Below are 26,216 nucleotides of genomic sequence, written 5' to 3' on the forward strand. Positions count from 1 at the left end.
GAGAAATATATATTTTTTGTCTCTTAAGGCACTTAACAGTTACCAATTTATCGTTCAAGCATAAAAAAGCACTTAGTTCGAGGGATGAACCAGTGCTGTGTTTACCCATACCAAATAAATTGGCAAAAAATAAAAAATAAAGATGTAAGTATCTTTATGCACTTTGTTACTAGCGAGCTGCCATTTGTTTCAAGGATGGGAACAATAAACTCCGCCTCTTCCTGTAGCCTGTTAACTGTTTCTATGGTAACGACGCCGTTAAAGCTTCACAAGTCGGTCCAGAGACTAAATTGTGATTATTTATGAGTAAACTAAGCAAAGCGTAAATGTATTGGAGGAACAAACAGGTGAATCGACAGATTTTCACTGCAGGTAAACACTGTAATAAATAATGCAACGTAACGTTTGCCTGTTCACGGTGAAATGTTAGCAGAACACTAAAGTTAGTTAACCAAATAGCTTGGAATCTTTCAGCTGGTTTTTCTTCTGGTTCTCTTCAGTTTCTTGCTGTCAGAGATGGCCACCTCTCCCGGAGTGTTCAAAAACACACAGAAAAGGATGTCCAACTTTCCAGTCCTGCCCCCTATTGAAGGGGCACAACAGCTTGGAGAAATTGAGCAAATCATAGCCAAGAAGGAGGAAATAGCGGAGAAGGTAGCGGTCTCCAAGAAGCTGCTGAGACACAAAAGGAGCAAAATGGAAGTAAAGCAACGCCAAGAGATACTGTATGTCCTTTCTTCAGCTATGATTTATTTAATTTTTTTTCTGTGTTAAAATAGTCCATATGTCTGACATATGCAGGTATTTATATTGGTTTCGGTTTCCTGAAGTGTGGCAGTTTGTTACTTGCATTTTTAGGGTCTCTAAAGCAGCGGAGGATTTAAGACAGAGCAGAGAGAGGGGAGCTGTCCGTAGCTTGTCCCCAGAGCCACAGCTTCCACCTTCTGTATGGCATCTACTTATTTATGCATACATACATACATACAAGTACTAGCTAAATAAGAAAATATTCCCCAAAATAATGGTATATTTCAATCCTTACTTTACAGATGCTTAGTGAGCAACGGAAACAAATGGTATGTGCACTTTTAAGTATTAAATTTGATATGTGAACAGACAACGCCATTAACATCTATGTTAATCCTTGACTATTTAATGTATTTCCACTTTTACAGATGAATTACAACTTCCTTAAGCAGTGTGTGGAGAGACGCGAATGTCCAGTTATTCAGCAGCAGTGGTTAGACTCGATTGTAGATCGAGTCCCAGCAAAACTAAGAGGCAGCCCCGAGTCAGAAAAACTGCTGCAGGAGCTCTGCAAGGAAGTCAGCGACAATTTCAATAGTGTAATTGTAAAGTACACAGGTATTTCCAGTTATTTATGTTGTATGAATGTACAGTGCAGTGCAAGAGTGTAGGTACTGAAATTAAAAACAGAAAGCTTTCAAAAATATGTTTTACTTTAATTTTTAAATGTAGCAAAAAAACAGTTTTCCAACAGTAAAGAAGAAAGTTGTATTCCTTTTTCAGCAGTAACTTGAAGTAAAAGTTTTCTATATGATTTCATCAGTCTCCCACATTGCTCTGTAGGAATCTTGGCCCACTCTTTTTTACAACGTTGAGTCAGTTGATTGTGGTTTGTGTGCGTTTGTTAATGCACAACTGGGTCTCTGCAAAATTTTAATTGTTTTATTTTTGACCAAGTGTTAGCTGTTGGACAGATGGCCTCACATTTGGGTCTTGAATACTTTGGTATTCAATGGTGGACTCAGTAGCTCCAAAACAGTGTCAGATTATTCAGTGCTGTACTTCACAGCTGATGTGAGGTGTTTCTGATATGCTGTGTTTGGGTTTCATCCAACAAGACACTGTGTGCCATGGCCAAACATCTCCACTTTGGTCTTGTTTGTCCAAAGGACATTACTCCAGAAGTCTTGGGGTTTGATCAGATGCAACTTTGCAAACCTAAGCTGTGCTGCCATGTTCTTTTTAAAGAGGAGATGCTTTTCTCTTGGAAATCCTTCATAACAAGCCACACTTGTTTAGTTTTCATTGTTCTGGCTTCAAATAGTTAACATGTTATAGTCTGAGCTGCACCTCTTACTTTTTTTTTTTGGAGCGTCTCTGAGCATTGCACAGTCAGACCTTGGCGTGGATTTGCTGGGATGTCTACTCCTGGGAACAGTGTGGCATTGCATTAAAACACACCTGAATCCTCCGGACTAGCAAACTAACAAGATGTTTTCCTTTGATAGAGGTGGTCACACAATCAGTTGATTTGACTGCAAATCAGATCAATCACTTATTAATTTCAATGGAAGCAGAAGGGGTGTGCAATTCAGTGGAAGTTTTCTTTTTCAAATCCATATAAATGTAAACATTTGCATGGTCTTCCAAGCAGCTTAGACACCATACCTTAGTTTTTCTGTGGCTTTATACTTCCCCAAAGTGATTTCTTGTTAAAACTGGGGCTCTGGGGTAGCAGGATTTTGCAGGACTTTTTGTTGCAGGTTTTTTCAACTCACTTTAAGTGTTTTATGGCTATTGTTATGTTGCACAATGACAATATCTGCCGATCATATAGATTAGAGTCTAAACATCTAGATTGTCTTAAACTAACCAGATATGTATCACTGGTATGTTGATCTCCTATAGTGGGCACGGTGTTAAAGAATCCACAGGCAGATGGATTGAACTCAGAAAAACAGAGCGCTACACAACCAAAGTGAGTCCTTAGTGTGCGTTTAGATCTGTGATTTAGACATAATGACTAATATTCATCAGTCTTTTTATGTTCCCATTTTTAAACTGTATTTTTGATCATTTGCAGAATTCTCAGTTTCTCCCGTCCATGGCATGATAGTTTTATCAGAAGCCGCAAGATGATAAAGGCAAACTTGCATATTCTTAATCCTGTAATGCAGACTCTGTTGGATCTTGGAAACACAACATTCTCTTCACTGGTCCTAATTGAGCTTTCATCATACAGGTGAGGGATGTGGACATAAAGGCAAACAGGCAAATTTAACCTGTCTCAGCAAATATAGACTTCTATTTGATTTTACTTTGGCTTCTGTTGACATAGAGCTTCAGGACCCGTGGATTCTAAGAGCCTACAGAACAAAATGGCTGTGGAGTGTAAGAGGACAGAAGATCGCATCATGAACACCTGGTTTCCCAAAGTCATCCACCTTTTAACAAATCAAGAAACTCTCAAGGGAGTTAAAGAGGAGAAAATTGATTCCTTTTACAATTGTGCTTCCACCCTAATTTCCAATCAGGTAAGATGATGCTCACTATATTTTAACCTGAAAAATGTCATAAAGACCATTTCGTAATTGGCGGTTGACAGCTTAAAAAGCTTAAATATATGTAAAATGTGATTCTTAATTGCACAGTTAGTCTCATGCATATGTTTTTCCGTAAATTCTTAGCTGAAATCTCTTCTTCATGGAAGTGTGGAGGAGTTTGTCGGTGTATTTGATCCAAGCAATCACCACCGCTTGCCCATCTTTCGGATGGCTTTAACCTTTGACGATGAAAAGATGGAAATTTATCCCGCCTTACAAGATCTGGAAGCTGCTGTTCTTGAGATTCTAAGTGCCATAACAAACACTTTTCAGGTGAAATTATCACTTTATGCCAAATGTGTCAAATTTGCCAAATTTATGCTAAATTTGCCAAAAATGCATTCAGAGCTGGTAATGATATCTATGACATTGTTCTACAGAAAGTACAAACTGTCCAGTCGTGGCTGGCACAAAACACATCTTTATTTGTGGATGCCAAGGTGACTGATCAGATCCATGCTTGGGCTCAGGCCACCGTGAAGAGTGCTGTGCGCAGAAATCTAGAGGAGCCTGAGAAATATTTCCAGAACTATGGTAATGTGCCATAATATGGTCATTTGTAATCAGCACTCCAGTAATATTACTTCAGTTTATTGGTGAAATTTGTGGTTTATTTTGTAGTTGACAGTTACGACTGGCTGGTTAATGGAACTGCACAGGCTAAAGTAGAGACGTTCATGGAAGAGGAACACTCTTTTGATGAGTACACTAAGGTAGCAATCATAAAGTTGAATTCAGATTCTTGCCTTATCTTGTTTTATCTTGTTTTCTGGTGACTATCATTGTGTAATCTCACTGCTTATTAAAGCAAGTGGAGGAGTTTCGTGCTCTGTCAAAGGAGATTATGAGCCTCCCATCAAAAGCCCGCTTCACAATGGTCCATCTGGACTGTGAGGAGCTGAAACAAGGGCTTGCCAACAAAGCCAAAGCTTATGCCGAAGTACTTCTGAAGAAATTAGTCTCCAGGCACCATGAACAAAATCTAGAGTAAGTCAGTTCTTATAATACTACCAAACAAATCTGTCCTTCTATGCTTAAATTGGTCACATTTTAATTCTTGTTTGTGTGTGTGTGTGTCTGTAAAAGGATTTGCTCTGAGTTTGAAAACATCAGAATGAGAGCTTTGAAAGTTCCAGAGAATACAGAGGAAATGGCTCAGATGCTTGACTTTATACATGAAGCTAAGAGTAAAGGTCTTGCAGAGCTTAATGAAAAAATTAAGGTAAATAAACCAGTAATTGCTTCCACCTGTTATAAAAGCATACTAATTTTTGATGTCTTGCATCAATTCTAACCTGGTTTGCTGTCTCGCTTTGACAGGAAGCATGCTGCAGACTAATCTACCTCTTGGAAATCCACGTCATTGAAGCAGAGGATATGGAGCTTAATTCGACTGTTTTTCTCTGGCCACAAAACATCCTTCATACTTTTCAACTCAGTGATGAGGTAATGCGGTAGCGTGTGCTTAGTTCAATATAACATGAGTGTTTTGTTTTGTTATGAATAATCTTGATTCTGGACGGCTCTATTGTTTTCCAGTTAATGGAGAAGGCCAAGAAGAAAGGAGAGGATGAGTTGGTTGCTAAAAGAGAAAAATTAATGGTGCAGCTTGAAAAGTTGGGACGCAGGACTGAGGAGTTTTCATTTCTCTCTGAGCTGGAAATGATGCAGCAGGTAAAGCATGGTTTATGTTTCAGAATACCTTTTAATGAAAGAGTTTTTTCTTCCTTTCTTTTTTTAGGAAATTCTGTATTTGTATTCTTGCCTGTCCCATCTGTACAGTGAATATGTTTGTTACATTCTTTGAAAGTCCAGTGGATATGGGGAAGCAACAAAGGAGGGTCTAGGTCAGGGGTCTCAAACTCCAGGCCTCGAGGGCTGGTGTTCTGCAGGTTTTAGATATCACCTTTTAGATATCACACACCTGAATCAAATGATTAGTTCATTACCAGGCCTCTGAAGAACTTCAAGACATGTTGAGGAGGTAATTTAGCCATTTAAATCAGCTGTCTTGGATCAAGGACACATCTAAAACCTGCAGAACACCGGCCATCGAGGCCTGGAGTTCAAGACCCCTGGTCTAGGTTGAAAAAAGAGACAAGAAAGCAAACTTGGCAATTAAAGTATTTTAATTGATTAAACTGAAGAAGACAGTCAAAACACTGTCACCATTACTATCACCTTAAGTACTCTGGCCTATTGCTGAGTAGAGTCAGCTGCACAGAAGGGTAGCGCCTAAAGCTTGACAGAGAGCAAGACACACCCACAGGATCAAAAATCACAGTAGGCCATGCTAGGGATGTAGCTTAGCTTAAGAGACAGTCTGTCCAATATATGCCATCGCCAAGCTTCAGGACCTATGCCTGGCCGGGTTCAGTTTTTGCATAATAGTGATTTACTTCTGAACAGAGTAGATTATCCGTTGCTCCAGCCTAATGCTAAAAACTTCAATTCTGAAAGACCTGTAAAATTTAGCAAAAAGTGATACACTCCTGGCCTAAATTGCATGTTATTTTGACATATTTATTACACAGCAACAATAAGACCGTATTATTTGTTTTGTTATTTCCAGCTTAGACGCTAATCAATAGCAAAACATGTCAGCAGCATTGCTATAACTGGTATCTCTTTTTTTAAACCAGTATGTTGCGGATGTCCGAATAGTTCAGAAACTTCTCCACGAGGCTGAGGAGGCTATTACACTCATTAATAAGGAAGAGGCCTTCTACAAGTGGGACCTGACATGTTTCCCAGAAGTTGAGATCATCAAAGAGAATATCGAACCATATCAGAAGCTGTTTGGATTTGTCCTGAACTGGCAGCGCACAGAGAGCAGGTCAGATTCCTATTTGATGCATGCTGTTCCTTTTTAAAAATTTTAAATCCTGCTAACCTTTTGTTTCTTTTGTGCGTAGGTGGATGGATGGCTCCTTCCAGGACCTTAATGGTGAGACGATGGAGGTAAAAGTGGATGAATTCTATAGGGAAATCTTCAAGATGCTCAAGTTTTTCCAACAGAAAAAGATTAAGGCTGCGCAAGAGATGGAGAGGATCTCTGAGAAGAGGAGGCGACACCCTACTGAGGATGATGTGACAAAGGAAGAAAGCCCAACTATCAGTTTGTGTTCGGCTGTAATGGAGCAGATTAAAAACTTTAAGGTATTCTACACAACTGATATTTAAAAAGAGTTCATTAACAAAGTGTTGCTTTTTATGGAATGCCATTAAAAGGAATGTGTTTGTGTTTAGAAACATATTCCCCTGGTGTCCATCTTGTGCAACCCTGGCCTCAGATCTCGCCACTGGACCCAGATGTCACAGATAGTTAGATATGAAATCACCCCCAATGGTGGTACAACGCTACGGAAAGTTCTCAAGCAAAATCTGACTCCATACCTGGAAGACTTTGAGTCCATCAGTGCTGCTGCCAGCAAAGTGAGAAGATTTTGAAAGTCTGTGTGTGTTTATATAGGTTGCACTTTATTCTTTGTGTTCAATTATATATGTCCACTCTATTACTCACTACAGGAGTTTTCCCTTGAGAAGGCTATGAAAACCATGGTGGGCATTTGGGATAGTGTCTCCTTTCACCATCAACCTTACAGGGAGACTGGCGTTTCCATCTTGACCGCCTTAGATGACATTCAGACAATGTTAGATGACCAGATTGTGAAGACTCAGACTATGAGGGGCTCACCTTTCATAAAGCCCTTTGAAAATGAAATCAAGGTTAATACAAGTTTTATATTTGCATAACAAATAAATGCTGAATTTGCCTATTAAATTTGTATAATTTGGCACCTGGGAGTATTTTTTTTAACCTCCTACATATAGAGAAAGCTTTAACCATTTGTTCTGTGATGTTAGCAATGGGAGGAGCGTCTGCTTCGTATCCAGGAAACCATAGATGAGTGGCTGAAAGTACAAGCCCAGTGGCTTTACCTGGAGCCCATCTTTTCATCCAAGGACATCATGCAGCAGATTCCAGAAGAGGGGCGACTTTTTCAAACTGTTGACAGGAACTATAAAGAGGTCATGAGGCATTGTGTTAAGAACCCTAAGGTAAGAAAAAAATGCATTTACATTTACAGAAAGTAAATCTAAAACTAAAATTTTTTTGGTTGATTAACTGGATAATTTGTTAACATAGATTCTCCCAGCAACCTCGCTACCTGGTTTGCTAGAGAAACTGCAAGATTCCAACACCCTTCTTGATAGCATTATGAAGGGCTTGAATGCATATCTGGAGAAGAAACGTCTGTTTTTTCCTCGGTAAAAAGATTTTTTTGCAGATTTTATTTCTGTCCAGATCTTTCATATTATCACAGATTTAAATTTTTAATGCTAACCCTGGTGCTAGGTTCTTCTTCTTGTCCAATGATGAAATGCTGGAGATTCTGTCTGAGACCAAGGATCCACAGCGAGTGCAGCCACATCTGAAGAAGTGCTTTGAGGGTATTTCCAAACTAGACTTTCTGCCCAATTTGGATATCCAGGCAAGGCAGTCGCACATGTTGTTTTCATTACATAATGATGTGGATGATTAAGCCTTTGATTAAACTGCACAATGTTCTTGTTCAGGCCATGTATAGCAGTGAAGGGGAGCGCGTTCAGCTCATCCAGCACATCTCCACGTCCGAAGCCAAAGGAGCTGTGGAGAAGTGGCTGATTCAGGTGGAAGACGTGATGCTTCGGAGTGTTAGAGATGTAATAGCCCGGTCCAGGGTGGTGAGATCACTGTTCTTCGTACCTAATTTGAAATAGTATTATGGTTTACTTACAATGCTGTCATACTGTGTATGATCCTGTGCATCAATATATATATATATATATATGCATGTGAGTCAGTGACAAATGAATGGATGTATATGGGTGTCTTTGGCAGGCATACGCTGAGACTCCACGGAGCCAGTGGGTCACGGAGTGGCCTGGGCAGGTGGTACTTTGCACCTCACAGATTTTCTGGACATTGGAGGTTCATGAGGCTATCAGAGCACACCCTAACGTGGGTCATTTTACATGTTTCTAATAAAGAAGTGATGTTTGTCACTCTTGATCAAGTGACCTGAGTATCTTTTACAATGAACTAGACACCTTAAAAATATCACCTTGGGAAGAAACTAAAATAGTAGCCGGCTGTTCTCTGCAGGGTTTAAAGAACTACTATCAGAAACTTCAGAGTCAGCTGAATGACATCGTAGAGCTGGTGAGAGGAAAACTGGCCAAGCAAACACGGATTACTTTGGGAGCTCTGGTCACAATTGATGTCCATGCCAGGGATGTAGTCATGGAGCTTATTGAGAAAGGTACTGCAAGAACAAAACAGGTTTATTAGTATTATGCCTTATTATATAAAATACCTTTGAACAATAAAGAGAAAATGCACAGCGATTAAAATGTTTTCTGGATTTTTAATAGGTGTATCACAAGAAGCTGACTTTCAGTGGCTGGCCCAGCTTCGTTATTACTGGAGTAGTGATAATGTTCGTGTTCGCATAATCAACTGTGATGTTAAGTATGCCTATGAGTATCTGGGGAACTCGCCACGCCTGGTCATCACTCCTCTGACTGACAGATGCTATCGAACCCTGGTAAGAAAACGTTTCTTAAAAATAGTTAATTAAATATGTTTCAGAACTTGCATACTTTTGCTTTTGCTGTAGGAGTGATAACTGACATCATATTTTAACTATTCTTTTTGAGATTGGAGCTTTCTACATGAATTTGGGTGGTGCACCAGAGGGTCCAGCTGGAACAGGAAAGACAGAGACGACTAAGGATCTGGCTAAAGCACTTGCTGTGCAGTGTGTCGTCTTTAACTGTTCAGATGGACTGGATTATCTGGCTATGGGAAAAGTAACATCCACAAGTTGAAAAATTTCCTTTCTAATGCTTTTTCAGACATTCAAAACATGGTTTACTAACTTGTAATTTCCTATAGTTTTTTAAAGGTCTTGCTTCATCTGGTGCGTGGGCCTGCTTTGACGAATTCAACCGTATTGAGCTGGAAGTGCTGTCTGTAGTGGCCCAGCAGGTTCTCTGTATCCAAAGGGCCATCGAGCAGAAGCTGGAGTACTTTGACTTTGAAGGGACCATGCTCAAACTCAATCCCAACTGCTTTGTGTCCATAACAATGAACCCTGGCTACGCAGGACGATCAGAACTCCCAGACAACCTCAAGGTCTTTTACCAGTAAAATATTTTATCACACATAGCATACACATTGCTGTTCTGTTTCAAATCACACATGCTGGTGCTCTACACATCCTTAAGTATAATCTGAAAAATGTATGTTACTGTTCACCTTTTTTTATATTTTCTCTGTGCAGGTGTTGTTCCGAACAGTTGCCATGATGGTTCCCAACTATGCACTTATAGCAGAGATATCTCTGTATTCATATGGCTTCTTACATGCCAAACCTCTCTCGGTGAAGATTGTGATGACCTACAGGCTTTGCTCGGAGCAGCTCTCCTCTCAGTTCCATTATGATTATGGCATGAGGGCTGTCAAAGCTGTCCTTGTGGCTGCAGGAAACCTCAAGCTCAAGTATCCCAAGGAGAATGAGGACATTCTGGTATTTACTAAACATCAATCTATACTTTGTGTCCTGATTGTGAACTTTATTGCCAGTTTTTGATCCTTTCAATTTCTTATTCGTGTTGTAACATTCAGCTCCTGAGATCCATAAAGGATGTTAATGAGCCCAAGTTTCTCTCCCATGATATTCCGCTGTTCAATGGAATCACCAGTGATTTGTTCCCAGGCATTTGCCTTCCCGAGGCTGATTACCAGGTCAGTGTTGATTTGGTTCCATATTGTTTTGTCCAAAATCTAACAAAACCCTTTATTTGTGTGGTTATGTGTGTTAGAATCTGTTTTTTGTTTGTCAGCTGTTTCTAGAGGCTGCTAAAGAATGCTGCAAAAATCACAATGTACAGCCAACAGAAGTTTTCATACAGAAGATGATCCAGACCTATGAGATGATGATTGTTAGGCACGGGTATGTTATGTGTTTCAGTTTCCATGCTGGTGTACTATATTATGATTTCCTGCTTGATATTCACATGATTGGAAAATGGCTTGGAAAAAATGATCTAAAATTCAATATGGATTTATAAATATTGTTAAGATTCATGCTGGTGGGAGAGCCTTTTGCTGGAAAGACCAAAGTGCTACATGTTTTAGCTGACACTCTGACTCTCATGAATGAGAGAGGACACGGCCAGGAGGAGAAAGTCATCTTCAGGACGTTAAACCCAAAGTCAATTACTATGGGACAGCTGTTTGGACAGTTTGACCTAGTTTCTCATGAGGTAAACCCGTGCCATTGATCTTTTGTTTTACAGATAAATAAAAGCTAAGTGTGTTTACAGTATTAACATAGAGGTGGCTTTAATTTTTTATCCTCATTCTTAGTGGACAGATGGGATTGTGGCTAACACATTTCGGGAGTTTGCATCGGCTGACACTCCTGACCGTAAATGGGTGGTGTTTGATGGTCCAATAGATACACTATGGATTGAGAGCATGAACACGGTGCTGGATGACAACAAAAAGGTACATGTTGCACAGTAAAATAATGTTTCGTGTATAATATTTTAATTATATATATTTTTCTGTTTTTCATACCTTTTTATTTTTTGCTTCCTTGACAGTTGTGCCTGATGAGCGGTGAGATCATCCAGATGTCAAATCAGATGAGTTTGATTTTTGAAGCTATGGATCTATCACAGGCCTCTGTGAGTTGGATGTTTGCAGTTAATAAAGTTATTTGCTAATCTTATTTTAAAATGTAAAATAATTTCTAGTTAATTTGCAAAATGATAACTTTTCTTTTATGAAGAAAACTGTCTTTCTAAAAGGTGCTTGATAAGACTGTTACTGTAGCATTACTGTAGCTTGAATTGATAGGATGCTTTTTTCTGTATTTTCTCCAAATGAAGCCAGCCACAGTCAGTCGATGTGGTATGATCTACATGGAACCATCTCAGCTGGGCTGGAAGCCCTTGGTGCTCTCCTGGATGAACACTCTTCTTGATGACCTTCAGACTCCAGACAGCCGTTCCTTGTTACTGGAGCTTTTCCACTGGCTCCTGCCACCCGCTCTCACAATGCTTCGAAAACATTGCAGAGTAAGTGGCCTCAGAATCCAGGGAGTGTATGTGTTATTCACATTATATTATATTATATTATATTATATTATATTATATTATATTATATTATATTATATTATATTATATTATATTATATTATATTATATTATATCAGTACAATAATTATCTGACATGCTAAATTTTGGTTTGGTTTACAGGAAGTCGTTTCCAGGAGCAACAGCAACATTGCGGTGTCTTTGTGTCGACTGTTTGAGATGCTTCTCACTAAACCTGTGAAGACGGGTCAAAGTGATAAAAATATCCGCTGCTGGATAATGGTAAAAGGGCTTATATCTTTTAGAATTTGATATAATATTTGAACCTATTTATTCAAAATATTTGTTACGATCTGCACCTTGCAAATGTTTTGCAAATATGTTTTTTGTATATGCACTTTGCACTGCTACTTTTTCTTTTTGCCTGCAGGCAGCATTTGCGTTCTCACTCGTGTGGTCTGTGGGTGGGAGCTGTGATGCAGACAGTAGAGAGAAGTTTAGTAGCTTCTTCAAGTTGATTGTTGCAGGACAAAAAAAAGAACATCCTATCCCTGAAACAGTGGGAAAATGGGAGTGTCCATTCGAGGAGAAGGGGCTAGTGTATGACTATTTCTATGAGGTATTGTGTAATTATGTCACTCAGAAGACTTTTGCTTGTGTTATACCAGAAAATCATTATATATTCTTTCATTTCCAGTTTAAAGGGAAAGGCAAATGGTTTCACTGGAATGAGGCCATTAAAAACATCAACCTGGGCGACAAAACTACCAAAGTGCAAGAGATCATTGTACCCACCATAGACACAGTTCGCTACAACTACTTGATGGATCTTTGCATCAACTACGAAGTGTCAGTATTCTCTGAGGGATTGGTCAAAACTGTTTTTGTTGATCTTTGCATCTTTAGTACTATGATAATAGTGCATAGCCTGAATTTATATACATTTAATCAAACATAATACATTTAAAAATATATGTTTTGTTTTGCCTTTAAGTCCTTCCCTGTTTGTGGGTCCTACTGGAACTGGAAAATCTGTGTATGTGAAGGAAAAACTCATGAATAATCTGGACAAAGACCAGTACCTACCCTTCTTCATCAACTTTTCAGCCCGCACAAGTTCAAACCAAACTCAGGTCAGTGTGAGAGACATGAGACATACAGTTCTTAACAAATGTATTAGACCACCTGTCGTACAAACGAGAAAATAAATATTAACAAATATTTTTTTGAAAATCTGCCTAAAACTTACATAAAAGGAACAAGAAACATTTTATACCCAAATTTGACCTGATGCACTGGTCAAGAGCATAACTTTAAACCAATAACTTTTTTTTTTTCTGTTCAGGAATGCAAGTAAATAACTGTAATTTGCCATCTTAATTCCAAAATAATAATGTGCTTCAGTAATTATTAATGTTAGCCTTAAAAATCTGATTTTGATCAAAGAAGTTGCACATACTGCTAAATGAACCATTGGTGGTCTAATAAATGTGTTAAGCACTGTATGTGAAATAATGTCCCTGTAGAGAAACAGCTTTAGTGATCATATATTATGTGAGGTGTTTGTTTGTTTCTAAACAAATAAGAGGTTATAGTTATTTAAATTGTATTTATTCTGTTTATTTCATCATGTAGAATATCATCATGTCCAGGTTAGATAAGAGAAGGAAGGGCGTGTTTGGACCCCCCATGGGAAAAAAGTGTATCATCTTTGTAGATGACATGAACATGCCTGCACTGGAACAGTTTGGAGCGCAGCCTCCTGTAGAGCTTCTTCGACAGTACATAGACCACGGAAACTGGTATGAACCACCTACTATTACAGGACAAATTCATATTCAAACGAGAGAAATATAAATATATGAACAGGACTGAATTCACTAGATTCTTCAAACAAACAGACCTCATCTACTCTTGCAGGTATGACCTGAAGGATACCTCCAAGATCACTCTTGTTGACCTCCAGATCATCTCAGCTATGGGCCCCCCTGGTGGTGGAAGGAATGCTGTGACTTCACGCTTCTTGCGGCATTTCAACATTTTTAGCATTAATCCCTTCAGCGATGACACCATGGTTCACATTTTCTCCAACATTGTGTCCTTCTATCTTAAAAACAATCAGTTCCCACCTGAATATTTCACTGTTGGCAACCAAATAGTGACAGCTACAATGGAAGTGAGTGCTGTAAAAATAGACATTGGGAACACAAAAACCAGAAAGCTGGATAAATTCATTTTGCAGTTGTATAAAAATCTAAATCATCTTTATGTTTACATTTTTTTATTTTCCATAGGTCTATAAGAAAGCCATGGAGAACCTGCTTCCAACTCCAGCCAAGTCTCACTATACCTTCAACCTGCGGGACTTTTCACGTGTTATCCAAGGTTGCCTGCTGATTAAGAAGGGATCTCTGGAGAGCAAACGCACTATGATACGGCTTTTTGTCCATGAGGTCTTCCGTGTCTATTATGACCGTTTGGTAGACGATGACGATCGAGTGTGGCTCTACACGCTGATGAGCAGCATTGTGAAAGATCACTTTAAGGAATCCTTTCACCAGGTCTTTGATCACCTGAAACAAGGCAGCAAAGTGAGCTGATAGTCCCTTATCCTTACTATTTCATGTGCTTTACTACTTTTTAAATTAAAGAATACAGCAAAGAAGATGTGCTTGCAGAATTAGATCTTGATGTGCCTGAATCTGTGGCATTTAAATTTGTGAATTTCTAGCTGGTTGAAGAAGACATGCGAAATCTTCTGTTTGGTGACTACATGAACCCTGACCTGGAGGATGATGAGCGTTTGTACGCTGAGGTGCCCTCAGTTGAAAAATTTGCCGTGGTTGTAAAGTCCTGTCTTGAAGAATACAACCAGATGCATAAGAATCGGATGAACCTTGTCATCTTCCGGTAAACAGCTTTCAAAGAGGATATAGTTTTTATAGATTTTCTTTCTTTCTTTAGGAATAACTTTACAAGTTGACTTGACTTTTGTGCAGTAAATGAATGAGATATGTTTTTATCTGTAACTTGTAATTTGTGTTTAAACTTAATTAACTGAAAATAAAATCTTATCTAGCTATGTCCTGGAGCACTTGTCCCGCGTCAGTCGTGTGTTAAAGCAGCCAGGAGGAAATGCCCTCCTTGTGGGAGTGGGAGGAAGTGGACGCCAATCCATCACCCGTCTGGCCACATTCATGGCCCATATGACCATGTTTCAGCCAGAGATCTCCAAGAGCTACGGTATGACTGAGTGGAGAGATGACCTCAAGGTAAGCTGTAAAGGCTTCTGTTACTTCTGTTTAATACAAGTGTGTTTTGGTCGTATTATTCTCATTAGATTCTGTGGCTTTTTAACAGTCCTAGCTGCTGTACTCTGTCTCACTGCTTTCCTTTCAAATAAAGATGTTGCTAAAAAATGCTGGGGTGAAAGGACAGAAGACAGTGTTCTTGATAACTGATGCTCAGATCAAAGATGAAGCTTTTCTAGAAGACGTGGACAGTGTCTTGAATACAGGAGAGGTTCCCAATCTTTTTGCCATAGATGAGAAACAAGAAATCATAGAGGTAGGATATTATAAGCCTATAATCTTATATACATACCTTATGAAATTGTATGCAATAAAATTCTCATTTCATCTGTTTTTCCCCAGGCAGTACGTCCCATTGCCCAAGCTGGTAATAAAAACTTGGAGCTGAGCCCTTTGACTCTGTTTGCCTTCTTTGTGGCACGCTGTAAAGAGAACCTGCACGTTGTTGTGGCATTCAGTCCTATTGGAGATGCCTTTCGAAATCGCCTGCGCCAGTTTCCAGCTCTTATTAACTGCTGTACCATTGACTGGTATCAGGTAGGGCACTATAACATGCGTGCATTGTAATATACTACATATAAAAATGTCTGAATCACTGAAAACTATATAGGTATCTGTTAAGAGTCAGCTGTGCTCTTGGATCTGGAAATAAAACCAAAGAAAGAAAATAGGACATGTAATTTCATTAGCAGACCCTGTTCTGTGTCTTCACTCTTGTCTTTGTATGCCGTCTTTGATCCTGCCCTTAGTATTGCTTTCCTCTCTGTACTTTGACAGCCATGGCCTGAGGAAGCTCTTGAGCGAGTAGCCAACTCCTTCCTGGAGTCACTACAAATGAATGAAAATGAGAGGCAGGAGGTCATACCTATCTGCAAGACATTCCACACCTCTGCCAAAGAGCTTTCACAGAGGTATGAGAGCTTTATTCATATTTTTCATAATGAAAGGTAAAGTACATTTCTAATCCTTTAATTATGCTTTTTTCACTTGCAGATTCCTTTCTGAGCTTGGTCGCCATAATTATGTGACACCCACATCCTACCTGGAACTAATTGCAGCTTTTCGTCAACTTCTCACTCAGAAAAGAGACACTGTCATGAAGGCAAAACAGAGGTACACCAATGGCCTGGATAAGCTAGCCTTTGCTGAATCTCAGGTATATGAAATACTATTTTCACTGGAGCTGTTTTGTCTATTCTCTATTTCTTGTATTATTCCTATGCAGTTGTTTATTTGAGCAATATATTTCCATAGGTGGGTGAGATGAAGAAGGAACTTGTAGACCTACAGCCTAAACTGGAACAGGCAAAGATAGAGAACACCAAAATGATGAAGGTGAATACATTTCACACAATCGATCAACATCAGTATCCTCCCCAGAGTACATATGTATCACAACGTACATAAATCCGTACTAAATGTAAACATGTATTAATTTTCAGGTTATCGAGGTGGAGTCTGTGGAGGTGGAAGCCAAGAGCAAAGTTGTGCGGGTTGATGAGGAGGCAGCAACCATAAAAGCCAATGAGGCCCAGGCTTTGAAGGATGAGTGTGAGAGTGACTTAGCTGAAGCTATCCCTGCCCTGGAGGCTGCTCTATCTGCCTTGGACACTTTGAAGGTGAGCGCCCTTCAGCAAAATATCTTTTTTTCATTACATATCATTGCAGTTAGATAACTGAGCAAGTCAAGCTGTCCATTTCTTTTCAGCCCTCTGATGTCACAATTGTGAAGTCTATGAAAAATCCACCTTCAGGGGTGAAGCTGGTGATGGCAGCTGTGTGTGTGATGAAGGAGATAAAGCCAGATAAGATAGCTGATCCAGCTGGGACTGGAAAAAAGGTTAGACTGAGTACAAAAATTTAAAAAAAAACTTAAATAATGGGAAATGATTAAAGTCTGGTACTTATTTTTAGTCTTTTAAAACACAGCTAAACCTCATTCGAATGATATAGTTTTTCATTCTGTTAGAAAAAGGGCATAAACACAGTGAGTGACATGTTTTCTTTATTATCTAGGTTTTTGACTACTGGGGTCCAAGCAAGAAGTTGCTGGGTGATATGAATTTTTTACGAGATCTTAGAGTATATGACAAGGACAACATTCCTGTGAGTGTCAAAATTATGTCACAGTTAAAAAACATTCAACTTGCACTTACCCCTAACTTACTCGTCTGTCTTTGGGTTGCAGGTCCATGTGATGCAAAAAATCCGAAGTGAGTACATGACTAATCCCGACTTTAACCCCAGTATAGTGGCAAAGGCGTCCTCTGCAGCAGAAGGCCTGTGCAAATGGATCCAAGCAATGGAAGTGTATGACAGGGTGGCAAAGGTGCAGTGTCTTTGGATATTCAAACCACTTGTAATTGTACCTGCACACTTACTTTTTCACACATTTCTTGATTTCGTCTTTGGTTTCAGGTTGTGGCTCCTAAGAAGGCCAATCTTGGAGTGGCACAGGAGTCCCTGGCAGCTACCATGGCCCTTCTGGACCAGAAGAGGGCTGAGTTGAAAGAAGTTGAAGATCGCTTAGCAGCTCTTCAGAAAACTTTTCAAGAGAAGACAGAGGAGAAAGCCCAGCTGGAATTTCAGGTGGATTTGTGCGCCAGGAAGCTGGAAAGGGCGGAAAAACTCATCGGTGGTCTGGGTGGAGAGAAGACCAGGTCATGAAGACACTTATAAATATTTCAGTGCCAAGCAGTGAAGCTGAGGAGACTTGTTTATGCGTTTACTTATAGGTCTTCTTCTTCCTTTGTTTTATTATTATTCATTGGACTGTAGAGTAAAACATTTGAAAATTTTGTTCACTGACTGGGAGCAGTTTGCCAATTTCTCTAATTAAGACTCACGTCTGAAGTACTATAGCACCACCAATGGGTGGAAGTTGGAAGTATGTCCATGCATGCAGATTTTTAACTGTTAGCCTGCTTCTTTTAAGGATGTAGCAATGGATTCCTTGAATCATTCAGAGTTCAAGCTATATTTCAAGAATTTAAGCTATACTTAACTTTCTGAAGCTTTTTCCAGCCTTCACCAAAATTGGCGCAGATGAAAGTTAAATACCAAGCTTGAAAGACCAAGTATCACAAAAGCAAGCTTGGCATTTACATTTTCAAAACTGTTAGAACCAATAAAAATTAGCAGTTAAACCACCAGACGGCAAGTAATTTCCTGTAATTATGACCACTTAAAAGTTTATCTGCGTCACTCGGGTAGCTTCAAAATGAAAATGTGTTTTTACATCTTATAGCTATGCTTTTATCATAGTTACATGAAGTTGCTATGACAACTGTGCCCAGCTGACCTGCTTGGCCTCCTTATTGCCTTGTTCTGTTGCTTGTTTCCTGCAATTTGAAGAATAACTGCATACCAGTGACTGAATGTGACTATTTGCTCAGATGGTCTAAAGCAGCAGACGACCTGCAGAACACGTATGACAATTTGACCGGAGATGTTCTTATCTCTGCCGGTGTCATCGCTTATCTGGGGGCTTTCACAGCTGGCTTCAGACAAGAATGCACCAAGTTGTGGACCAAACTGTGCAAAGTACAAGTTCTTCCTTCTCTCCTCTCATTTTTATGAATCTTTGTCATACATATGTATTTCTATGTCTATATCACTTACCTTAGTAAATAAATATCTGTCTTTGCACCTCCCTCTATCTCTAGTCTAAGAACATTCCATCATCAGATGACTTCTCACTCAGTAAAACTCTGGGGGATCCCATTAAGATCAGGGCATGGAACATTGCAGGGCTTCCCAGTGACACTTTCTCTATTGACAACGGCGTCATTGTCAGTAATTCACGCAGATGGTGAGTTTGTATTTCTGAAATTTGTGAAAGTTATGTTGAAATATTTGTGAAAAGATCCTTTTCATTTATTACCTAATGTTAATGTTCTTGTAGGCCCTTAATGATTGACCCTCAGGGTCAAGCCAACAAGTGGGTCAAGAATTCAGAGAAAGATAACAGCCTGAGTGTAATAAAGCTAACAGATGGGGACTATATGAGAACTTTAGAAAACTGTATTCAGTTTGGAACGCCACTGCTGCTGGAAAATGTAGGAGAAGAACTGGACCCTTCTCTGGAACCATTGCTGCTCAAACAAACCTTCAAACAAGGTGCTAGAAGTATAAAATGGGTGCCAAAGAATAATTTTGAATTTAGAAAGAGTGACAGTTCTTAGCTCCCAATTTTTTTTTTGTTTCTCTTAGGCAGTGTTGATTGCATCAGGCTCGGGGAGAGTGTGATTGAGTACTCCAATGATTTCCGTTTCTACATCACAACAAAGCTCAGAAACCCCCATTACCTACCAGAGCTGGCCACCAAAGTGTCCCTGCTCAATTTCATGATAACCCCTGAGGGCTTGGAGGACCAGCTGCTCGGGATTGTTGTTGCCAAGGAGAGGTAATACCTGCAAAATGGTTACTTATTTTATTGACCGAAATGTTTTTTTATAGCTCTTTTACTCATGTCATCTACTTGTATTTCCACAGGCCGGAACTGGAGGAGGAGAGAAATGCATTAATCCTGCAGTCAGCTGAAAATAAGAGGCAGCTTAAGGAAACTGAAGACAAGATCCTAGAGACACTGCAGTCCTCTGAGGGAAATATCCTGGAAGATGAGAGTGCCATTCAGATTCTAGACTCAGCAAAGATCATGTCCAACACAATTACCAAGAAACAGCAGGTGTGAATTACACATAAAATCAAAGCCGAATTGTGAATTTGATGTCTTTTAAGTTAATTCGATCGTCTCGTAGTCTAACCTAATGTTTACATCTTTCCAAGATTGCAGAGAAGACAGAGATCAAGATAGCAGAGTCCAGAGAGGGTTACAGAGCTATTGCAAAACACTCGTCCATCCTGTTCTTCAGTATTACTGATCTGACCAACATTGACCCGATGTACCAGTACTCTCTCAGCTGGTTTGTTAATCTCTACATTAACTCCATACAAGACAGGTAAGTGATCCAGGAGGAGTAAACCTGGTTAGTGGTATGGTGAAGTAATGAACTATGACACATCTGCCAGAACTAATAGCTTTTAGTTTGTCTGTGTTATTTGGAAACTTTGTGTATTTTGCCTTTTGTTCATCAGTAACAAGTCCAAGATTCTGGAAAGAAGGCTTCAGTTTCTTATTGATCACTTCACCTATAACTTGTACTGCAACATATGTCGTTCTCTGTTTGAGAAAGACAAACTCCTCTTCTCCTTCCTTCTCTGCTGCAAATTACTACTGTAAGTTAAAGTTACAAGCAATTTTGACTCTTACTTACTTTGCTTAGTGCAAATCTATGTGGATGTTTACTTTTATATTTGATGCTATTTTTTTTTATCAATGTTTTCTTCTAAGAGCAAAAGGGGAGATTAAACACACTGACTTTATGTTCCTACTTACTGGGGGAGTGGGCCTCCAGAACACCACTGCTAATCCCGACCCCACCTGGCTACAGGACAAGAGCTGGGATGAAATCTGCAGAGCCAGTGAACTCCCTGGTTTACGAGGATTGAAGTAACAAGCTTTAATCACTAAAATAAAAATGGCCTCATCATCATCATCATCATCATCATCATCATCATCACTGTTTACCCAATGTGGATTGTTATTTATTTTGCAGAGAAGCTTTCATTAAAAATCCAGATGACTTCAAGCCCATTTATGACAGCAAAGATCCATGCACTATTGGTTTGCCTGCTCCGTGGTGTGAACAGCTCAATGATCTGCAAAAGATGATCATTGTTCGCTGTCTCAGGCCTGATAAGATACTGCCAGCTGTGACTAAATATGTGAAACGCAACCTAGGGAAGAAATTTGTCCAACCACCTCCCTTTGACCTGAGTAAGAGCTACCTGGACTCCAACTCTGCCATCCCACTCGTGTTTGTGCTGTCTACAGGTGCTGATCCCATGGCTAGTAAGTTCTATAGATCTGTTTTACTGATTTTCAAAGGGCCACATAAAGTTAGTGTCAAATCCTGAAACTAGGAAAACTAACTCTTTTAGAAAAACTAAAACTATCCTTCCACAGGCTTGCTGAAGTTTGCCAGTGACAAGAACATGGGTGGTGCCAAGTTCCAGTCTATCTCTCTGGGTCAGGGACAGGGGCCCATTGCTTCTAAAATGATATCCACAGCCATGCAGGATGGGACATGGGTGTGTTTACAAAATTGCCACTTGGCCGTTTCCTGGATGCCCACGCTAGAGAAAATCTGTGAGGACTTTAGTCTTGCAACATGCCACCAAGACTTCCGCCTCTGGCTCACAAGCTACCCTTCAGCCAAGGTAAAACCCATAAATGAACAACTTTAAGGACTAAATAGATATAACTGTCATCTGAAAGAGCCTTCAGTATAGTAAAAAATAATTAAATCAGTTTCCAGTGACCATCCTGCAGAATGGAGTGAAAATGACAAATGAGCCCCCAACAGGACTCCGTCTCAACCTGCTCCAGTCTTATTTGTCAGATCCTATTTCTGATCCAAACTTCTTCAGCAACTGTCCCAATAAAGAGCTGGTGAGTCAGGAGGAAACCTATTTAGATTTTTTTATGCATAATTATGTATTAATTCTATAGGTGTGTAACACAATAAATGGATTTCCTCACTAGATCTGGGAGAAGCTCCTGTATGGACTGTGCTTCTTCCATGCTCTCGTTCAGGAGAGGAAAAAGTTTGGTCCTTTGGGCTGGAATATTCCGTATGGCTTCAATGAGTCTGACCTGCGCATAAGCATCAGACAGCTACAGGTATTTACTCAAAAAACTGAGTTGTTGTGTTTCTACCCTGAAAAAAACATTTAATCATTTAATTTCTCTTCCTCTTTAGCTGTTTGTAAATGAATATGACAAGGTGCCCTTGGAGGCCATAACATATCTGACTGGAGAGTGCAATTACGGTGGCCGTGTGACAGATGATTGGGACAGGCGGCTCCTGATGACTATCTTGGCTGACTTCTACAACAAGGACATCATTGAGAATTTTCGCTATCCTTTCTCACCTAGTGGCGATTACTGTGCCCCACCTAAATCTAGCTATCAGGATTACATTCTGTTTATCAAGGTGCAGACACTCCAGAAGCAGTAGTATATATAATTTATATAAAATAACTGCATATAATCTTTAATTTTTTTCAATTTTATGGTATATTACTGACAGCAGTGTCTTTGTTGTACTCTAGGAACTTCCATTCAGCCAGCATCCAGAAGTGTTTGGGATGCACGAAAATGTAGACATTTCCAAAGATTTGCAGCAGACAAAACTACTGTTTGATTCACTGATACTCACCCAGGGTGGAGGCTCCGAGGGCGGAACCCACTCTGAGAGCGACAACATGCTGTACGACATAGCGAATGACATCCTCACCAAGGTACAACTTAATCAAACTTCCTCTTCATTTAGGAGTTTTTAGCCATGCCAATGGCATGGTTGGTCCAAACAAAAACATTTCAAATACCAACAGTTCGATTTCCATAAGTTTTTATGCAGAATAATCCTATTAACCTTTGGCAATTACTTAATGTTCCCTTAAGTACCATCACACATCAAGATTTCACTCATCCTGTGAAATACAGCATCTCCGCATCGGCTAAGTTAATTGACATATTTGTTTTGTTTGTTTTTTTTTAAATAACATTTTTCAGTTCCCAGACACTACTTTCAGTTTTACCGACTTTGGTCTTACTTTGTCTCCTCTGTTTTGACTGAAGCCAAATTTCTCAACATCTTTTCAGTGGATTTTAGTAACTGCAGTGCAGGTGGACATATTCCTGCTTCTCCTGGGTGAATTCATTTGGGTTGATAACCTCCCTTTTACTTTACTTTACTTTACTTTAGTGGAATCTATAAAAAGTGCCAAAGTCAACAGAGTTTGAGTGCCATAAAATTGTATTTTTGCACCAAGAAGGTGATTCCCAACCCCCAGGCATCGGACCAGTACCGGTCCGTGAGTCGTTTGGTACCAGGCCGCGAGAGTTGAGGCTCAGGTGTGAAATGTATGGTTTTCAGGGTTTTTATCGGTTTTCAGCGTTATTTTGTTATCGTTTTTATCGGTTTTCCTGGGTCTTTTCACGTGTGTTATGAATAAATCTTCTTTTTTTCGGTACCGGTACTAGTTTTATTTTGTTGTATTTATCCGCGACACCTTAAAGGCCGGTCCGTGAAAATATTGTCGGGCATAAACCGGTCTGTGGCGCAAAAAAGGTTGGAGACCGCTGGCCTACTTCATATAGTGAATCATATAAGGCTTATATGATTCACTCATGAAAGTGATCACTTTCATAGATTGTTTTAGTAAGTATCCAAAACATACAAGTTTCATTTATATAATTTTTCTAGGGATCTTATATCTGTTTTCACTCTTGTATGCTTTTCATACAAGTTTCACACAAGACAGACACAAACTTTATAAGATTTATATGTATCTTTTCCATATGGGATTATCCAAATTGTTTCACAACTTGGCATAGTGTGCAGTGTGTCCTTAAAACATGTGAGGAAACTGGAGAAGTGGAAGTCAAAAAAGAAGAAGTGTCAGACCTAAAGAAAAGCCCTACCAGACACCTGAGAGATACATCTGGCTCCATACATATTGGTTCAAACCAATATGTATGGCCAGTATGTATGGAGGAAATGAGTAGACAGGAGTAAGCATCTGCAACCATCTGAGAAACACAGTGGAGCCTCTGTCATGGGTTGGGGTTGTATTTCAGTCAGTAGTCTTGGGGATCTTGTCAAATTTCATGGCATTATGAATGCAGAAAAGTTCTGTCAGATTTTGATCAACCATGCAGTACCAATGGAAAATGTCTGATTGGCAACAGCCTCATTTTTCAGCATGACAATGATCCTACACACACCTTGCCAGTGCATTAAAAGCATACTTGGATAGAAAAACATACAGTAAAACACAATCAGCCATGGATTGCCTCTGCCTGAACTCAGAGGTCAACATTAGTAACAGAACACAAAGCAGCCAACATCCAAAGTGGAGCTCTGAAATGTTCTTTAAGAAGCCTGGAGAACCATTCCTAAAGACTACGTGCTTATGTCATTTATTTCTATGTATGTTTTCATACTTCAGTATATTTCTGAACCTATATCACATTGTCCAAGCAAAAAATAAAGAAATGAGTGATGGCTCAAAACATTTGCACAGCACTGTAAAAAAATAGCATCCCTATTAAACATACATGTGCTTTGTGTTTACTGCTTTGCGTTTCCTCTGGGTATTCCAACTCCCTCTCAGAGACAGTGTAAGGAAGTCCTACTCTCCAGCCATATGGTTTTGGGGGCCAAGTGGTAAAGAAAGTTGATAGATGGATGTATTGTGAGCATGTTAACATATTGTTACTAGCGTATTACGTACATTTACTTTTTATTGTCCAGATAGCACCAGTATATCTATAACTCTCAACGTTGTACAAACGTTGAGAGTTGTCTGTGCTTTGTGTCCACTTCACTGTGTGTTTATAACTGCCACATTTGCTTATTTCCCTAAGCTCCCAGCTAACTTTGACACAGAAGCAGCTCTCTTGAAGTTTCCTGTGCTCTATGAAGAAAGCATGAACACGGTCCTTGTCCAAGAGATGGAGCGCTACAACACGTATGAACAGAAAGCTCCCCACCCTGTTTTAAGCTATATAACCATTGCAACCATTTTTCTTTCATGACTTAACTGATGTCTTTGCTCTCTCAGGTTGTGTAGTTTGATTCGTGTCAGCCTGCAGAATTTGCTGAAGGCTATTAAGGGATTGGTGGTGATGGATGCAGAGCTGGAGGCAGTTGCAGGCAGTTTGGTAGTTGGAAAAGTGCCAGAGAAATGGGCCAAGCGCTCTTACCCCAGCCTCAAACCCTTGGGCAGTTACATTAATGACTTTCTGTCAAGGCTCAAGTTTTTGCAGGTAAGACTAGTGAGCAAAAGTGATTTGAATGAGCAGTTTCAACTCGGCATATCAAAGCTTTGTGCACCTTTTACAGTCTCATTATATTTTTACTTTATTTTGTGTGCCTGTAGGTTTGGTTTAACACCAGCAAGCCCAATGTGTTCTGGCTGTCTGGCTTCTTCTTCACCCAGGCCTTTCTAACTGGGGCCATGCAGAACTATGCCAGGAAATACCACATCCCCATTGACCTGCTGAGCTTCGAATTTGAGGTCTGGAGACTCACACTTTTGGATCTCTCTTCACATGTAAAGATCTTGTCATAGCCCTTAGACATTACTAATTAGTGGTTTGTTTTTTATGATTTTATCTTACAGGTCCTTCCTTTTGACGAGATACAAACAGCGCCTGAAGATGGTGTTTACATTAATGGACTGTTTCTTGATGGAGCTCGGTGGGACAAAGAAAGGTACATGCTCACAGCAGCGTTAGGAATACAATATTGACTATATGCTTACAGCAGTATAGCTTATAAGCTATTACTCTGCAGGAAAAAAGTCATTCACTGTACTTAAGCACACATTTGAGCATTTAATGAAAATATTCTACTTTATGTTGCTTTATATTACATTTCAAAATTAAATATTTATAATACTTTTTATTGGGCTAAATTTATATTTTTTAATATTGGCCCTTTACTTGTAATGGGGATTTTTTTTTAAATATATATACAGGATTTATATAGGATTTTTTTTACTTCGTTCATCACTAGTGAAATATAGGGAGACCTGATAAGGATGGGTTTGTTTGTCTCTCTCTATTATCAGTGGAGTTCTGGCTGAGCAGTACCCCAAAGTCCTCTTTGACTCAATGCCAATCATCTGGGTAAAACCCAGTAAGTATTGCCTGACTTTGTACACTTCTAGAGCTGGTGTTTCAGATCTGCAACAATCTGGATGCAATTAATGTTTTCAGATATCTCTTTCAAGTACATAATTGCTTGTTTCCTTGTATTATTTTATCACCATCTGTCTCAACAGCTCAAAAGAACAGCGTCAGTCAGCCTCAGAAGATGTACATTTGTCCTCTATACAAGACCAGCGAAAGGAAAGGCACGCTGTCCACCACAGGCCACTCCACCAATTTTGTCATTTCCATGACGCTGCCCACCAACAAGCGCCCACAGCACTGGATCAAGCGTGGTGTTGCCATGCTCTGCCAACTTGATGACTGAGATCAGTCAGCACATTGCTTTAAGAATCAAATGCTTCACTGCAGCTATTCTCAATCCTGCTTGGATTAGTTTAAACTCTGTGTTCCTTAATACAATAATAAACACAATGTCTATGGCTGATGTGGAGATCATAATGTAATATAATGTTGGTATTTTCAATTCACAACTTTGTCCATTAACTACTTACAAAATAAAAAAGCTGCTGTGCTTTCACCAGAAATGTTACAGTGAAAGATTAAGCGCATCAGATGTGCTGTTTTCTTTTTTTGAACAGAAAGACATGGAAACAGGTAC

General features: G+C 39.5%; 1 protein-coding gene across 1 annotated transcript; it reads left to right on the top strand.

Moving 5' to 3' along the window:
* The first annotated feature begins 208 nt into the window (after positions 1–208).
* On the top strand, positions 209–26,141 carry dnah12 (dynein, axonemal, heavy chain 12). The gene is made up of 74 exons (XM_084917395.1): positions 209–372; positions 501–725; positions 859–946; positions 1,050–1,076; positions 1,176–1,365; positions 2,656–2,725; positions 2,831–2,989; positions 3,086–3,281; positions 3,435–3,623; positions 3,731–3,884; positions 3,972–4,063; positions 4,159–4,337; positions 4,437–4,572; positions 4,671–4,796; positions 4,890–5,024; positions 5,993–6,186; positions 6,266–6,509; positions 6,600–6,785; positions 6,879–7,079; positions 7,218–7,412; positions 7,501–7,622; positions 7,711–7,846; positions 7,932–8,078; positions 8,236–8,355; positions 8,500–8,656; positions 8,769–8,941; positions 9,054–9,206; positions 9,292–9,531; positions 9,680–9,925; positions 10,024–10,143; positions 10,242–10,351; positions 10,481–10,664; positions 10,768–10,908; positions 11,007–11,090; positions 11,295–11,483; positions 11,663–11,782; positions 11,931–12,119; positions 12,198–12,349; positions 12,495–12,633; positions 13,136–13,302; positions 13,421–13,676; positions 13,795–14,091; positions 14,232–14,410; positions 14,580–14,772; positions 14,906–15,067; positions 15,154–15,348; positions 15,589–15,722; positions 15,805–15,967; positions 16,066–16,146; positions 16,254–16,430; positions 16,520–16,651; positions 16,828–16,917; positions 17,000–17,140; positions 17,230–17,471; positions 18,207–18,354; positions 18,477–18,622; positions 18,716–18,930; positions 19,024–19,216; positions 19,306–19,498; positions 19,600–19,772; positions 19,909–20,049; positions 20,165–20,323; positions 20,430–20,725; positions 20,840–21,093; positions 21,185–21,325; positions 21,419–21,556; positions 21,636–21,869; positions 21,988–22,176; positions 24,308–24,411; positions 24,505–24,709; positions 24,823–24,960; positions 25,066–25,157; positions 25,516–25,583; positions 25,729–26,141. The coding sequence occupies exons 2-74, from the start codon at positions 517–519 to the stop codon at positions 25,920–25,922; spliced, it is 11,922 nt and encodes a 3,973-aa protein (XP_084773521.1). The 5' UTR covers positions 209–372; positions 501–516; the 3' UTR covers positions 25,923–26,141.
* Positions 26,142–26,216: the final 75 nt, after the last annotated feature.

The sequence above is a fragment of the Perissodus microlepis genome, chromosome 20 (genome assembly GCF_051167445.1).
Source record: "Perissodus microlepis isolate ML-2025 ecotype Zambia chromosome 20, ASM5116744v1, whole genome shotgun sequence".
In the NCBI taxonomy this organism is placed as follows: Eukaryota; Metazoa; Chordata; class Actinopteri; order Cichliformes; family Cichlidae; genus Perissodus; species Perissodus microlepis.

What these genes read in the sequence shown, in the direction of transcription:
- dnah12 (XM_084917395.1), top strand. Translation starts at nt 517, where the DNA reads ATGGCCACCTCTCCCGGAGTGTTCAAAAACACACAGAAAAGGATGTCC. An exon ending in TGCTGGATGACAACAAAAAG is followed by an intron (nt 10,909 to 11,006) that starts GTACATGTTGCA and finishes CTTCCTTGACAG; the next exon opens with TTGTGCCTGATGAGCGGTGA. An exon ending in ATTACATTCTGTTTATCAAG is followed by an intron (nt 21,870 to 21,987) that starts GTGCAGACACTC and finishes GTTGTACTCTAG; the next exon opens with GAACTTCCATTCAGCCAGCA.